Source organism: Ambystoma mexicanum, chromosome 6q (assembly GCF_040938575.1).
Source record: "Ambystoma mexicanum isolate Mex_15411 chromosome 6q, UKY_AmexF1_1, whole genome shotgun sequence".
NCBI lineage: Eukaryota > Metazoa > Chordata > Amphibia > Caudata > Ambystomatidae > Ambystoma > Ambystoma mexicanum.
In genome coordinates this window covers 448,038,410-448,055,794 of record NC_090937.1, presented here as the reverse complement: position 1 = coordinate 448,055,794, position 17,385 = coordinate 448,038,410, and the positions used below count along the sequence as shown (strand labels likewise).

The window sequence follows — 17,385 nt, the reverse complement described above, 5'->3', positions numbered from 1 at the left end:
CTGCCCTTATGTTAAGGAAGATGTGACTTGTGATTTCAGGAGGGATGAGGTAGTTTTCCAGGTCCACGAGGGCTGCCTTCCCCACCTGAAGCCGCCAGTCCAAATCAGCACTCTGACCAGGGACTTCTCCACTCAGCTGGAGGAGGCCGCTGAGATAGCCAAACCAGAAGTCTTTCCAGGCTTCAGGCAGATGGTGGAAGAGAGAGTCAACCTAGCTGATGCCTGTGTGACTCTAGAACAGAAGCAAAAGTTGAAACAAGTTTTCTTGGATTTCCAAGATCTCTTTGTGGTAGACTCATATGACTGTGGTCGCACCGACATCCGCACAACAACAATTCCCACGGACCGTGGAATGACTCCAGTGTTTGTGAAGCAATATCGTTTGCCTCTCGCATCAATGGAGTCCCTTACTGAAATAATTAAGAACCTTGAGTCCCAGGGAATAATACGTCCAGTACACAGCACCTTCAATAATCCGGTGCTGGGAATATTGAAGCCAAACGGCCAGTGGAGACTCTGCGCCGACCTTAGGGAGCTCAACAAACGGGTCCATACTTCCCGATGGCCTCTGCCCTACATTGACCAAGGGCTGGCCCAGATCATGGGGTCACAGGTATTCACTGCAATAGACCTGACCAATGGATACTGGACCGTGCCTGTCAGTAGGGAGGACCAATACAAACTAGCTTTTACCTTTGGGGGCCAGCAGTACACATGGACCCGGACTCCCTTCGGATACCTCAACTCCGGCAATGAATTCAACATTTTCCTACATAAGGCCATGCCCGACCTGGGTGCGAGGGGTAACCTGGCCTATGTAGATGATGTCCTCATCAAAAGTTCATCTGTGGAGGAACACATAGCCGAGATCCGTTATGTTCTGACGAGGTTGAGGGCCGCCGGAGCAAAACTTTCCTTTCAGAAAGCACAGTGGTGTAGAACCCGTGTTAATTTCTTGGGGCATGAGATTACTCCTCAGGGTCTCTGTCCCCAGGAAAAGAAAGTGGAAGCACTTCAGAAACTGAAAGACCCCACGACTCTGCGGGAACTAAGAAGCCTCCTTGGACTGACTAATTACAGCAGAAAGTTCATTGAAGGCTACGCAGAGATCACTAGACCCCTGATTCATCTCTTGAAGGGAAGTGGGAATGGGGTCCAGAACAATCCAGGGCAGTAAGACAACTCAAAAGAAGCCTCTCACAAGCGCCTTGCTTAGCTTACCCTGTCAGAAACAAGGAGTTCTTCCTGGAGACAGGGTTCTCCAATACGTGCTTGACGGCAGTATTGTACCAAAAGCATGACAAGGTCAATAAAGTAATCTACTATGCGAGCAAAACTTTATCCTCTGTGGAGGTAAAATTCAACGATTGTGAGAAGGCACTCCTGGCAACGGTGTGGGCATTGAAGAATTACCGCCCGTTTATCCAGGGGGAACACATCATAGTGGAGACTCCACACCAGCCTCTGCAATATCTCCAAAGTGACAGAATCCGGGCCGGAAATGTGAGTAATTCCCGAATTACTTCCTGGATTCTGTCAATGCAAGGCTTTCCTGTGGAGGTCAGATATGGCCAAAACAAGAAGAGTCCCCTCGCGCAAGGTCTGGCTGACTTGCATGATTGTGCCAGAGAAAACTGTCTCGAGGACGAAAGTCTACAAATCAAGGACAACATGGAGACATACCTTAATTCCCCACACAAAGTCTTTGAAGAAGACAAGTATGAGGGAATGCCCACTGTCTATGTGGATGGATGCTCTTACCATGTTGACAACAACGGGGAGAAAGAACTGGTGGCCGGCGTAGGGAATGCATGGGTGAAGGAGTTTCCAGAACCCTCTGCTGGATACAAAATTGGTCCCCGAAGTAGTCAGGTGGCAGAATTGATGGCTGTGCATCAGGCCATCCTCACTGCTGTCCAACATCAACTCCACGAACTGGTCATAATCACAGATTTGGATTATGTACGGAACGGGTTTGTGGAGCACCTGGTTAATTGGAAAACCAGAGGCATGTTATGTGCTAATAACAAACCCTTGAAACATGGGAAGCTAATCCAAAATATTGATGATCTGGTCACATCGAATGGGATGACCATCTACTGGAAAATGATCAAGGGTCATTCCAAAGTAGAGGGACCAGACAAAACTGGAAATGACTTAGCTGATCAGCTGGCCAAAACCGGGGCCATCCAAGGGGATCTAATAGAAATAGAGTCCCTGTTGGGGGAAATCCAGGTCACTGCCATCACCAGGTCCCAGACCAATGCTCACAATGATCTTTCAACTGCACAATGGAGTAAGGAGACCCCTGATGCTGATTTGATTACAGCTCAGAAAGGGGATCCAATAATTGGTAAGTTTTACCAACACATTGAGGACCCTGAGAACTTTCCCCTGACGGATACCGATTACATTGGGAAAGAGGACCTAAGAGTGTTGATGAAATGTCCAAAAAGGTTCCGAATCCAAGACGGTTTGTTGGTAAGGAAATCCCAAGCTGGCCATGATCAGTGGGTGGTCCCTACCTCATTCCGAAGCCTGATGTTAAGTCACGCCCATGATGCGGCCACCGCCGGTCATAGGGGGTTTCACACAACACTGGAAATCTTAAGAGAGGTTGCATACTGGCCACACATGGGGCAGGACCTCGACCAATACTTGAAGGGGTGTCTTGTGTGTGCACAATTTCAGCCATCATCCCTCACACACCGTGCGCCTCTCCAAAAGAGGGGGATGACACTGCCATGGTCAGATTTGCAAATCGACTTTGTAGGCCCTGTAATTCGCTCGTCTAGAGGAAACAAGTACATGTTGACCATTACATGCTTGTTTACCAAGTGGGTGGAATGTCTCCCAGCCCCAAACGGCAAGGCAGAAACAGCAGCTGCCCTGATGATTAACCACATCTTTTCCCGTTTTGGTCTACCTCAAAGGATCGAGTCAGACAGAGGTAGCCACTTCACCAGTGAAGTAATGACAAAGATGTGGGAGATACTGGGGGTTAAAAGGAAGCTACACATTGCTTACAGGCCAGCTTCTTCTGGAGCAGTGGAGAGATACAACCGAACTATTGTGAGCATATTAAAAAAGTTTGTGGCAGATTCTAGGCCAAGTTGGGATATCCAATTACCTCTGGTCCTAATGGCCATCAGATCTACCCCTTCATCTACAACTAAAATGTCACCATTTGAGTTGATGACCGGACGCAAGATGGTGCTTCCCCAGCATTTGCTCTACAGGACCCAAGAGCAGATACTGATAAATGCCTCCACAACTCATGAGTATGTGGAGAATTTAAGGAAACCCCTCCAACATGCTTTTGCCTATGCTCAGCGGAATCTAGAAAGATCAGCTGAGAGTATGAAAACGCACTAGGATTTGAAAACCACCAGGAAGGAATATGATGTGGGAGACCGGGTCTATCTATACAATTTCCAAAGGAACCAGGCCAAACAGCGAAAATTTTTGCCTACATGGAAGGGACCCTTTGAAATTATAGGCAAGATCTCCCCTGTTGCCTACAAAATCCGCATCCCAAAAAGGTAATTTGGCGGAAGGGGAAGATAAGTGGGTCCATATTAATCAGCTGAAGTGTTGCCATCCCAGGCACACACTGCAGCAACTGGAGGAGTCCTCTGCAATACCAGAGGGGGCCGCTCCAGAGTAATTCAGTTTCAACCCTAAAATATCCCATATATAGTCTCTAAAATATTATGACGCTTGTAAGCCACGGTCTCTGAATTATATCTTGTTTTTAAAAATTGGAATTAAATTTCTATTAAAGTATAAAATGTATATGTCGCCCCACTATATCAATAGTGGGGGAGAAATGTCTATGAATAGGATTACTGCTTTCCTTTGTCGTCCTAGGAGAAAGAAAACATGGAGACTGACCACGGAAGGCGACCTGGGGACCGGGAGCGAAGATCCAAGGGGCCCGGGGTACCGCCCAATCCTCCCATCAGGACCAGCAAGGAGAACCGATTGATCGACTGGAGGGAGGAAAAGAAGCTGAACTGTGCCATCCATGGAATTGGAAGAAGAGGAGGCGAACATCCCAGATCTTGCGAGTTCCATCAGTGAAAGGACAGAATGGCCATCGCAAGAGGGGGGGCTTGTGGGATGTTTTTACCCATGCATCCAAGCCCTACCATAAAACTGTGCAGTACTGGCATGGAAAACATCATGATGGCCAGAGAGTGCACAGGGAAAACATGAAGAATAGGCTGCCACCCATTTTTGCCTATGTTGTGAGCACAGGGGGGCACTGCCTAAAACCACCATTGGGCTACACACACAGTAGCCTGAAACCATTGGGAATGGCAATGCTGATTGCCAAAAAGCAACTCAGAACTGTGGGGAATTCATTTTCTTAATCCCAAAAATGGTTGCAATACCGGTACTCACCACTATCAGAAAGCCGGCATTTTAAAACCACCAGACTTTTGTGTAAAACTGAACAGAGGAACCCAAACCAGACCAAGGAAAGACTTGCTAAGAGGTGGATACAATGTAAAACTATATTCTGAAATGACTTGAAGGAAGTAATTATTTAATGTATAGGTAAAAATTGTAAGTTTGATTTAAACTGGGAACTAAAGTGACAGTTAGCTGAATTCTGCCTGACGACTACCCCCAACAGGAGAAACCTGCTCATCCACTCTTCCCAGGCCTAGCTGCATCCTGCTTCCCCACCAAAAGGAGTTGACACCTCTCTGATTAGATTAGGGGAGGGGCACCAGCAGGAGGTTGCACAAAGCCTTGTCCTGGACTCAGGCAAATGTTATATTGGGGGGGCCGTAAAGTGGCTTCCTCTTGGGAGAAGTGGGAGAAGTGCCTCTGGGAGCCACCCGAGCTGGAGGCGGGGGCAGACAGAAGCTTCCCCCATGTGCTTTGGAACCTAAACCACACCCATCTGGGCCAGAGCATAATTTTAAAAAAGATGGATAATTCATAGTACGGACTTGTCAGAATTATATATCATTATTCTTGTGATTTTTCTGTGCATGTTTTAAGAGGTGTTAGGACCCTGTGGTGTATGCTGGGGGTTGCTAGCGGAAAATAGGGTCTTACTCCAGATGTCTGCATGTTAAAAATCTGACACTTCATCAATTAATGTCCATACTCCTTGCGCACATGTGTGTAATTTTTGGTAAATGTCCGATATTGGTAAACCAGTCAAAAAGCGCAAAATTTTGTCATTTTTGAATGCAAGCCCCCAAGAAGATCAGAGGCGGACAAGCATGGACCATAAAGAATATATAATGTGTACATGTAATTTCAACAAATTGTGTATCTGGTAAATATATATTTGAATCAAATAAAGATTTGTGGGCAAATTGACCAGGGGAGGATCCTCTGACCCATAAACAGACCTCATCATGATGACAATCCATTTCCTTCCCCCAATCATGGGAGAGGGGAGAATTGGGCCAATGACAAGTAGAGAGGGTCAGGCTCAGTTATGCCACGCACACACCCACCTCCAAAACACATAAAAAGAGACTGCTGGGACAGGTAGAGACATTAAATTCCCTTTTCTGCGGGATGCTCTGCCGGGAGAATCCAGACTTCACATCCATCAATCTTCAGAGACCAGAAATTTACTTCAGAACTTAAAGCAAGGGCCTAAACCCACAAACTGAGAACTCTCCTCAGCAGGCCTCAGCATCCTTAACATCATTTGCAAACTATTCCACAGCCGGGCGAGCTGTCTGAATTCTTTTGCCAAGAACTTTTGCCAGTACCCAGAAAGCAGTGTTACATCCAGAATCTACTTGATCCGGACCGGAAAGCAGAGCAGTATCCAGAACCAGAGGCCGCTGTATCCAGAGAGGCTAGACCAGCAGAGCAGACCAGACCAGACCCAGATCGCTGTGAGCAGAACCAGAGATCCGGATCGCTGTGAGCGGAACCAGTGCCTGATTGACCCGCCGAGCAGAGAGAACCGCCGCTGGACGTGTTGACCAGATCCATGACGAGGCCTATTTCAAATTTATATTTTGAGTACCTAGCAGAACCAATCTCTTAGTTAAAATAATCTAATCCAAACTATTTTAACCTAATTAGAACAGCCTCCTAGAAATCTTGTCATCTGTCATTTGTAAAGCTGCACAACTGTCACCTGTCAATTCTGCAGCTGCAAGCTGTCACCTGTCATTTTTTAGTTTTACTTTAAATCTGAAAATCTACCTTTATTAAATCGTCCGTATCTCTGGAACCGTTTGGGCTAGGAACGAATTTCATTTTAAAGCTGTGATTCTAGGCTTTCCAACGAACCTAGAACCGACTTCCTACTCCCTATACTTTTTCCGCAATCACGATTTACGCACTCGCGAAATTTACCGCGATTTGGCTCAATTTCTCCACTTGTCAAAATAGCAGCTCCATTCTTTCCTTTGTTAAAAATCTGTTTGCAACCTGGTAATAACTCAGTTCAGGCTCTCTCACTCACCCTGAATCTCTAGAGGGAATTAAAATCAGTTAGCACATTTTCCCATCCATTGCCATCACATTTAAAAGCATTTTGGGCCTGTGTTTCAAACTTCTACCCGTTTCCTCTAAGCTTGCTGGGGGGGACTGAGTTCCGTATTGTATTTGATTGTATTCCTGAAGACTGCGTGTGTTACTTCCATCTCCTTGCATTGCATGTAGGGGGGGTGAATTGCCACCAGGGGAAAAGTGAACATATTATCTCTTGTGAAACCATATCAGTTTATTTTCGGTACTGCATTTATTCCACCTTGCATTTCCTTGAAACCATAAAGCATTTCAGCTACCTCATCCTCTATACTACTCCTAAGTAATCAAGTGTACCACTGTAACATTACCCATTGTGGATCCACATCATATGTCTAAGTGTACTATCAGATATTACTTTGTTATAAAAGTGTGACATATATATTGTTTAATTTTTCAAATAAACCTTTTAATTTGCAAAACAAACCTACTTCTTGGCTCAGTGGCGTCAGGGGGATTCTAAGAGGGGGTGTTATACAGGGGTTGTCATCCAGAGTACTGAACTGGACATAAAAATACATCAATAAGGGTTTTCCTCAGCATCCCAGACTAGGCATTGACTTAGCTGTAGTGTTCATTGAATATCGCTTACACCCCTACAGCTGAAAATAAACTTAAACTGAAATTGTGCACTACACATTATAAGAAAGCAATCATCCAAGCTAAAAAAGAAGTCTATAACTACCAAATTTCCAAAGCATGCTCCAATATAAAGGAACTATTTGCAATCTTGCGAGAACTCGAATCCCCCATATCACCACCTGATAAAGTACCCAAAGACAAGCAATGGTGTACAAATATCCAAAATGCCCTCGCAAATAAAGCAAAAACACTACAATCAAAAATAGCTATAAAAAAAGCCTTGCTCCCTCTTAGTGAAATTCCCAGTACGCCCACGCTCAAACCTAGCCTAACACCCTTCAAATTTTCTGAAGTTTCCACACATGAAACTAATCATTGCCTCACTAAAACCATCCAATTGCAAAGGCGATTACTGCCCAGCCCAGTTAATCAAGGATGCCGCTAGAGACCTTGCCCCCTTGATCACTAAACTCATCAATGCCGCCTCCTCATCTAGCACCATCCCGAGTAGCTTAGAGTCCTGGGTTCTCCCCCTGCTTAGAAAACAAACCTTAGAACCCTCCATCCCCACCAACTATAGGCCCATCACTACTGCCCCTTTCCTCCTGAAGTAAATTGACAGAGTGGCCTAACTCCAAATCCAAAAATACCTAGAGACCAACCAACTCCTCGGCACTCGTCAATCGGGCTTCAGACCGCAACACGGCACTGAGGCCGCCCTTATAGATCTCAAAGCCCAAATTGACGATCTCAACGATAAAGTAACACAGCTATGCTACCCCTCCTTGATCTGTCGGCGGCTTTTAACCTAGTGGACCACGCAGTACTCTGCAAACACCTAGCGTCAGCTGCCCACTTCTCAAGTGAAGCCATAGCCTGGATCCAATCCTTTCTCGACAACAGAAGCATGGGAGTCTTCTCCAGCTTAGACTCTGCAGACCCTATCCAGACAACATGTGGAGTCCCACAGGGCTCTTGTGTCTCGCCAACGATGTATAATATCTTTACTAAACCTCTAATCGACAAATTGGACAGGCTGGGTGTCGCCTACACAAATTATGCAGATGACTAACGCTCACCTGATTCCCACGGAGGCGCAGGTCTGGCTTCGAGTGCTGATGCTTCTTCAATGGTGAAGCGCAGGACTCTGAAGATGGACAGGAAGGGCCCTCAACTCTGGCTTCTCCGGCTCGCAGGAATATTCCCCTGTGCGTGAAAAGGGAATATTACCTACTGACTGAGTTATGCTCAAGCCTCTCACTCTCTTCCAACCCTCCACGATACCCTTCCACGATTCCCCGTGAAGTCTCACCTTAGGGTCTGAAAGGACGAGCTCCCCATCCTGCTTCTGACGCAGGGGCGCGTTGAACCCAGTTACTTCACTGGATTGAGGTTGGATGGGAGTTCAGGTAAGCTTGATTATACTGGTAAGGCGCTGTAAAACTTCTGTTGCAAGTTCAAAAGTTCAAGCTTTAAATAATAATGTTCATTGTCTTTTTTCAGGTGATGAATGAAGATTCCTTTGGAGACTTCTTGCAACAAAGCGCTAATGTTGATGTCTTTTCCCCATAGGGGCCGGGGTTCGGAATGCCGGAGATATGGCGCCGACCCGAAGTGAAACGTGCAGTTCCAGTAAAGATCTGGTAAGTCCTAGATGAGCGCTCAGGTAATGTTTTTGCATTCGCTCATCTAATGTCTTGGTCTTTTTTCCCCATAGGGGCCGGGGTCCGGAAAATGCTTGGAAGCAGCAAGACCCGAAATGAAATGGGAATGACCCAACAGGTAAGTCTTAGAAGGAAACTGAGCTTTTCCTATTCCCTTCCTTCTCTCACCTCTTATTCTTGTCTTTTTCTCTAGGCTCTGGGAAGTGGCTGTGTATCCGGATGATCGCTGCTGAAGATGGAGGAACCCAGGAAAGGTGAGTGAAATGCAGCGCTGCAGCGATCGTAACGAAATGCTTTTAAAAATGATGTCTTCCCTTTCAGGATCGTCGGTGATGTCTCCGTGGTGCAGATTAGCTGGTAGGTCTCTTGTCTCCCTTTGGAGGTGACCCAGGATGCTGACAGGCGTGGCTGAAGTCCAGATGCAGGAGCTGACACGGTGAGCGTCCAGCTGCGAGGAGCAGAACAACGCGAAGCGTGAGTTGCTGATCGGGTGTGGTTTAAATAGCTTTGGAAGAAGTTCCAAGTGTGTATCCTTCCTCCGATCAGGTATGTATCCTTCCCCGACCACACCCGGGTGGAAAGTAGTCCCACAGGTAAAGTAGTTCCTATTCAGGCCTCGAGAGGGCCTGGATGTGGCAGCATGGTCTGCATCAGGTAAGTGCACATTAAAACACTTGAACACATGTCTAGCTTTATGAGCCTGGCGCCTAAGGCGCCAGGACAGAGGTCCAACATGAGCCTGGCGCCTAATGCGCCAGGACTACGTCCAAAGGGCCCCAAGCTTGGGCCCGCTGGCACTCCCCTGGGGGAAATGATGCCTGCCTCTGGGGTTGCTGGGTCGGACCTGGCTCCTTGGAGGTAGGCATCATGACAATGACACCCAGATCCTCATCCCCCTTTCGGGCGATTTCACTACGGATACAGCTTTAGTAAACAAAATGTACACCCTCATTCAGGCATGGATGGCAACCCAGGGCCTCTGCCTGAATGATGAAAAAACAGAGATCCTCATTCTAGGCTCACCCAACAACCTAAAAAAAGCTAGATTCCAACTACAGCTCCTTCAATATCGATGGCAATATAATCCCCGTCGCCAAAGAGGTGAAAACCCTCGGTTTCTATTTGGACTCCACTTTGTCCCTAAGGAAACAAGTGAACTCCCTGGCCTCATCCACAGCCTATACCTGTAAACTTATTAAAGCATTCAGACCCTTCCTGTCACCAGCTAGCTGCATTATCCCAGCCAATGCACTAATCCTCTCAAAACTGGATTACTGCAATGCACTTTATGCAGGCACAAATAATTACATCATCAATAAACTTCAAACCCTACAAAACAACGCGCTCAGAACGGCCCTGAACCTCCCAGCTAGAGAGCACATCTCGAATGTGCGGAGAAAATACAACTGACTAAAAATTAGCGATAGGATCACCTTCAAAATTGTCACACTAACATTCAAATGTCTGAACAATGCAGCCCCCCCCATACCTTAGGGATAGAATAATAAGAAAAACCACTGCATGACCAACCAGAACAGCCAACTCTTTCTGCCTCCAAACCCCTGGATTCCGACTAAAAAAAAAAACAGGAGGTAATAGCTTCCCTGTGCAAGCAGCCCAGTACTGGAACGCCCTACCAGTTGAACTAAGAAGGGACCAGCCCTACAACAGCTTCAGGCACCATACCGGCACCTGGCTTCAACGCAATGACCTCTGAAACCGGTGACCCTGAGCATTGTGACCCAATGACACACATACCCCTCCACTCTTACATGTAAAATGTACATAATGTATTTACTGTATATCATTTGTTACCTTTCCACCCTTGCATGTAAAGAATGTACATAATGTAATTACTGTATACAATTTATGTTACCAACAACCTGTAATATGCAACCTGTAACCAAGTTCTAAGCATTCTTGTTATTCTGTGCGCCCAGCGACCCAAGGGTTTTCAGGCACCCTATAAATAAACAAACAATGGTGCAATCCAATGGAAAACGCTCCATGAATCAGGCCCATTGGGTTTATCCGTTCTCGAAGGCAAACACTTGGAAAATGGACTTAAGTGACTAACCAATACAGTAAAAACGTTCCAAGGTCCCTCCTGGGGTCCTGGAACCAGGACAGTTTGGGATCTTTCGGAGGTATGCGTGATTTACGGTAATTTCTGAATAATGCATCACTGCAGCTCACTCATGGCCATTGAGTAACATTGTGGATAATGTACCAACTCTGTCATTTGTTTTCTACAGGGATTCAAGGGGACACTAGGACATGTTTTGACCCAGTTCTGTTTTACTGTGTTCTCAAATCACCCAACTACTATGGTATGCCAATGTGTCTAACTCCTTTTCACTCCTCCCTGATCTACCAATTAGGAGTGGTGATCATTCCTTACTATGATTGTTCTAATAAACTAGATGCGGGCAAGAAAAGAACAATGTTCATCCCATGTTCTGGCTATGATTTCATGACTATGTGTATGTATCATGTGTGAGGAGGAATCCCCCCTCCCTCCTTTAGCATTATAAGGAGTAGGATATTTTCACACTAAGTAATTATCCTAATACTGATTTTAGGGAAGTGAGGGAACTTGTCTAAGACCCTTTACTATTTTGATAATATACCGACTATCTATTGCATATTGCCTGGTACTAATTTGATCTTCATGTGGCTTGTGTGTAATACTATAATGAACAGTTACATATTTTACATTGGATCCGGGCCAGTCTTCTTTTGCGCAACTTATTATGCCCGACTACCTAGCGGCTAACCCATCCCCTCCTACGAGTGAAGCTTGCCTGCTCTGCTATGCTACCAACTGAGCCTTGCTCTACTTTGGTGAACACCTTCCCCACCCCCTAGATAGTGCTGACAAGCTCACCAGAAGGCTGTGGGGAAAGCATCCCACCATAGGCCGTCGCTTCGCACGCTGCGCCATCATCTCAGCAGTGTTCCCTGCTACACGGCAAGGCACCCAGGAATCTGTGCCATAGATGCCCATCTTTCTTTGACAGTAGAACCAAGATCACCACTGCTCGAGATAATCGAAGGCCTGCTGCTCGGTGATGTATGGAATACAGGCACATGAGATATTTTGCATGTGCGTTCATTCTGTGGTTAGGAAACAAGTGAAATGTAGGAATCGGTATTCAACTGCTACAATATTAGCATCAGGCTCGGAGGCAGAAGTCAATCATGTTTCGCTTCATGCAGGCCACACTCACCAGTCGGTGCCCACGTTAAGAGCAAGCCAATAGCTGCTCCCTCCCACCACTTGCCATTCCTGCACTTGCCTACAGATCCTCAGCTGCTTAGCCAAACAGAGGACACTCGACCAGCGCTGAAATAGGAAGCGGACTGGTTACTCTCTCTCCCCACGCACCAGGCTACCTTTGTACTTTAAGTTTCTATGGGAACCCAGAATGTGTGGTCTGTCTGAACCCACTTCCCATATCATAAAAAGGTTATTAGTACCCTTAGTGGATGCAGCGGCCATTCAGAGTGCTCAAGGCACGTGCTGAATACACTCATCCTAGCCAGCATTTTGAGTAAGCCTTCCACCCACCGTCGTCTCTTTCACGGCTCGCCGGTCCCCCACTCCTTCAGCCTCACAGGAACACACTTGCCCCTACTCCTTCAGTGGCACCGCCACAACTCTGAGACCAATCAATGGGCTGGACTGGCCTATAAGGAACTCTGGCGATTTCCCAGTAGGCCTCGGCACTCTCAGGCTCTTTTGTGTTGCAGTTCCAAATTTTGCCATGGGAAAAAGGGTTGGGTTTTGGTGACAATGTGTAATATAGGGCCACTTTGAACATTATTTCCAGGAACTCTTGTTTCCCAGTCCCCCCTCTGCCAATCAACCACCAATCTTGATGCCATAAAAGTGGAAGAAGAGCCCCACACTAAGCCTGGCATTTCATTTTTATGGCGGCCACCTTGGGTGGGGATTTTCTTTCACTCTCCAACAACTGGTCACGTGTTCGCCACAGTGTTATTGGAGATAAATAAATTACGTTCAGCACAGTGGTTAGTAAACCATGGGGTAGTAATGGAAATGATCGCCTCTTCCCTGGGTGGCAACAATCCTCAGGCCCTTGTTATAGGCCCTCAGGTAGTTAATTTGGGCCCTGGGCACGTACCACCTGATGCAGCGCAGTGAAAGGATAATTGCTCGGCCTGGGTGCCAATAGCGTAATAACTAGTTGCGAAGGTTCAGGCAAATGGGACATTACCGACAGAGCGTTAATAGCCAGGTCCGAGGGCGTACACCATTAGAATGCTGACCTTCTATTGCAGACAGACCATGCAATGGCAGAGGCCAATAACGGACAATATAAGTCTCCCGTCTCAACCTTCCAATGTTTCCGCTTTGCCTTTACTTATTTTAAACAGAACATGTTACCTTCACAGGGTGGAATGTTCCAATAGCAACAATGCCTTCCTTGGAAGGCCGTTATCGGGCGGTAACATCCCTTGACCCTTGGTAAGCGGCAGAGGGCCATTACCATCTGCTGACTGCCTCACAATGCAACCGAATGCCTGAAGGACATTGACCACAAAACATATGGCACATTGTCACTTTATGCATCACAACATTTTCTGGAAATTTCCAGAATATTTGTGATTTATGATTTATGTGGCACCTACTGCAGCAACATCCTGCTTCAGAAATCCAGAAAATCGAAGGTATACCACTGGGAAACCTGTCAGAAAAGATCAGGGGCATTCAAGGTGTGCCAAGTTTCAGGTTGGGTATTGCTGTATGTCATGCAAAGGGAGATGTGAAACATCATTCAGGGGCACATCTTTGGAATGTTAAAACAGTGATTGACCCCGCCCCCCCCACCCCCTCATCTCCCCCTACCTTGTTTATCTCCAGTGTAGGCAGGGCCTCCGCATCACTTTTGGCCAGCTGAAGCTTGTTTTCTGGAACATACAGCTCTTTTATTTCATAGGATGCATCGACAGGTACAATATCCTACAGGACAACAGAAGAGTAAGATTTAGAGAGGAGAAAGTTAAACGCGTTCATAAGTGCTCTCATCTGGCATACAGATGGCTCAGCTTTGATCTTACGAATGTTTTTTCTTTATTATTCTTTCAGCAGAGCATCAATAATCTTTTCGTCCCTCGGGCTTCACTTTTTTCCCCTTATTGAAACAACATGTTGGGATGCGCGCTTTAGCGAAAACGTATACTAGGCACAAGTCTGCTGTTGCTAGGTGCACAGAGCTGGTGATAGGGCACTTCCAGGCTGTCAGCAATCTTTCCCTGCCAATCAGCTTGGTTGAAAACACATTTGATAAGGGTGATGCAGAAACCGCCTGATTTCACCAGACTCAACAGCTAGCTACATGCGGAAATACAATAGTTAATAGCCTCCTAGGAAAGGCAGATTCACCAAATATGTACACGGGAGCATGTATTGGTTATTTACATAGCCATTGGAAAATACTGACATCAGTTTATGAATAGGTAATGAGTTTAAAACGTAAGTGTTCCCTAATGCAGTAATTGTAACTGGAACGCATTACCTGGTATTACTTCAATGTATTCATAAAGCACTATGCTCCTCCAAAAAATCCTGTAAACAAACACCATTTTGATAGACATCTGCATTTACAGGTTTGTCATTTCTGAACTGGCTTTCCTTGGATATGTGCCAGCAGTGGTGACGCCTGTTCCATTTTGGAGGTAAAATGAGTTTATATGTCTCCTCTGGGGTGACAGCTTGAGATGGTGCACCCCAATGGCTGAATCTTAAGAAAGTCTGCGCAAATTCTCAAGAGGGGGGCGGGGGGAGACGAGGGGACCATGACGCCAGGAGGAATGCTGTCTGGTAGCGTTCCTGGTTAAGGCATGTCCTGAGCCTATGTGCTCCTCCAGCAGTGCCCTCCTGTGATGAAAGGACTTCTGCCTCTCACAAGTGCAAGGATGGGTAGTGGCTAACCATCTGTCTACTCATCCCTCACAATTCTACAAAACAAGAGTGATCCCAATCATAAAGGTGGAACAGGGACAGTCACGAGCTATACCTACTTAATTTCTGATAACGAGGCAGAGGACGGGATTTACTCAATAGGGGGGTGAATGTGCCGAATCTCTGGAACTTCACTCCTTCTTGATAGGACTGAGGTTTCTCAGCCATCTAGTACACTGGGGCGGACTGGCCATTAGTGAGAGTGAGCGTTCGCCCTGCTGGCCTGCAGCAAAGCCTCTATGGATGGAGCCCTGTTGGGTTATTAGGTCTCTTTCTTGCTAAATACAATCACGCCTCCCTCCTCTCCCTGTCAAACGGCAATGCCAGGGCTCCCTGAGGAGGAAGCAATCTAACCATGCATTAGAAGCATAGCTATAGTACCAGTGCTGCTTACTTTCTGACGCACTCCCATCCTACAGTACGCCTTGAAAGAAATGGCTGGCTACTAGCCATCGAATCTATGTGAATACTGACAGAAAAAAATCCAGAATCCCAAAATATTGCATTGATTTTTTCTTTTTGCACCTTTATCCACTGTTTTATGCGGGGGTAGACCCCTCCGCCCCCGCCCTCCATACTCCCCTCAAATTGTATATTTTCCAAACCCCCTCGCCCACATATAATTGCGCTGAAAAGCCCAGTTACAGTTTCGGCATTTTTGTATTCAGGATTTTGGGATTCAAAATTATAGGGTAATACACTAGTCATCGCCATGTACAGAGCTCATGTTCGCTTCCAAGGCAGATCGGCCACTGTTCTGGCTGCTAGTTGCAGAGGTCTCGTTTCACTCTCCCTCTTCAAGTCCCACCAGGATCAATGTACGTTCACCCTTGTGGGGTCGAGGAACTATGTACAAGCAAAACAGCCAATATGAAAATCAGGGTCGCAAGCGCTACATAAAAACAACTGCATTTACACTTTGCCGCAGCCCTGTTTCTGTATATTATCTGATTAATTGCTAAGCATTTAGGAGGCAACATTAAGCCATACACTGGTGAAGAAACAATGGTTGCCAAAGCCTTTCTCGGGCAGCACTTACGAGCCCACCAAGGTCTGCATTGGTGTTTGCAGAGAGTAATATTTTGGAAGTATCCAGTCTGTGCGGTGGTCTCAAACTGCCCGGGCGGTCAGTGCCATCCGAGTCTGCCCATGTCGGAGGCATGCAACTCATGTGTGGCTGCGGTTTCCCAGGCAGGTGTGCTTGAGGTGCCCCACATCGATTTAAAACCGCTTTCAGATGCTTCAAAGAGGGGAGTGTCAGCTTTAAGGTTCCTCCACACACCAGTGTCTCTCTCCCCCCACTGGCCTGATTCTCAAAGAATCTGGTGAAGTGGTGATGGAGTTGGGAGGGAGGCCGGGCGGCACACAACCAATGCAAACCCTTTTGGATAAGACTGCCACACCGACTTGCAGCATTTGGAAGAAGTGCCAACTGGAGAGAACTAGTAAGTAAGTAAGACGGGGCAAGACAGCTAGGGCAAAGGAGAGCATATTGCCACCACGCTCCTGCATGTAGCAGACCGCCTCTTTGGACCCCGAAAACAATCTCGAAGGTTCTACTCAGAACCGTGGCAGCACCTGTGGGGAGGACACTACAGGGGCGTGGCTAATGGCTATAACGGATGTTGCTTTAGGGAACTGCTTCCAGCACCATTTTACCCAAAATGGAAAACATCACATATAGCGCACGCCAGTGGTCGAAGTGTAAAAAAAATAGTTGTGGAACTAGGTTTCCTCAGCCACGCACCCCCCCCTTTCTGCCCACTCCCCGCCCCCATACTCGGGGTCACCCCCTGACCCCCATTGAAACCCATACCTGGGTCCTTCCTTGCCTCCACTCTACCGTACAACATTGGGCACAGGCCCCGGATTGTCCCAAGGTGGCGGGAAGATAGAGGGCGGGGGGAAGGGGGGGTTGGCGTAGGCAGAGGGGCTCATATATACGGCCGCGAGGCGCCGTCACCAATAATTTGCCATGGCAAAAAACAGGTGGCTGAAAAGGATAGAGAAAAGAAAGGTGCGAAAAGGCAGCAGGCGGCCAGGGGAGAGCCCAGCCCACAGGAGAATAACAAAAGACAAGAGGAGGAATAAAAAGTGCTACTGGGAAGGTAGCAAACACAACGGGAAGCCAGCACACCCAGTTCAGGTAAAGCTTACTGGAGGGAGGGAGGGAGGGAGGGAAGGAGGGAGACAGTGCTTTCCCAGTTTCCCCACCCTGGAAAATAATGTAGCAGGTAAGACAGTGGGTAGCAGGTGCACGTCTAAGGAGAGGATGCCGATTGGGCTGAGAGAAAGGAACCAGCCAAGGATCGAGGCAAAGGTCCGGCTTGCAGGCACGCCTAGAAAGGGATTTGCCAGCAGAGCTGGAAGAAGGGTGGAAAGACCACCAAAACACAGCATGAACAAGCTCTGAAGAACCATCGGCTGGTACAAGGCATCACTCACCTTGGACGCGAGGGGTCCAAAAGCACACCTGTTTTTTGATCATGTGTTTATTATTGCTGTAAATAATAATTAAAGCCTACGGCCACATTTTTATTCCACACAGAATGGTATGTGGTTCATTGTTACTAGTTAGGGGCATGAAAGAGAGCCTGGGTGCCTACACTATTTAGCCTATGTGTTTTACAA

The 17,385-nt window shown here is 46.9% G+C and overlaps 1 protein-coding gene across 1 annotated transcript in view; it reads right to left on the bottom strand.

The window, feature by feature from the left end:
- The window catches only part of LOC138516098 (bifunctional 3'-phosphoadenosine 5'-phosphosulfate synthase 1), a 507,726-nt gene that overhangs the window by 301,258 nt on the left and 189,083 nt on the right, over positions 1–17,385 (bottom strand). The window contains exon 6 of the mRNA XM_069630925.1: positions 13,639–13,752. Coding sequence (XP_069487026.1) covers positions 13,639–13,752 — 114 coding nt within the window. The remainder of the gene's footprint in view (positions 1–13,638; positions 13,753–17,385) is intronic.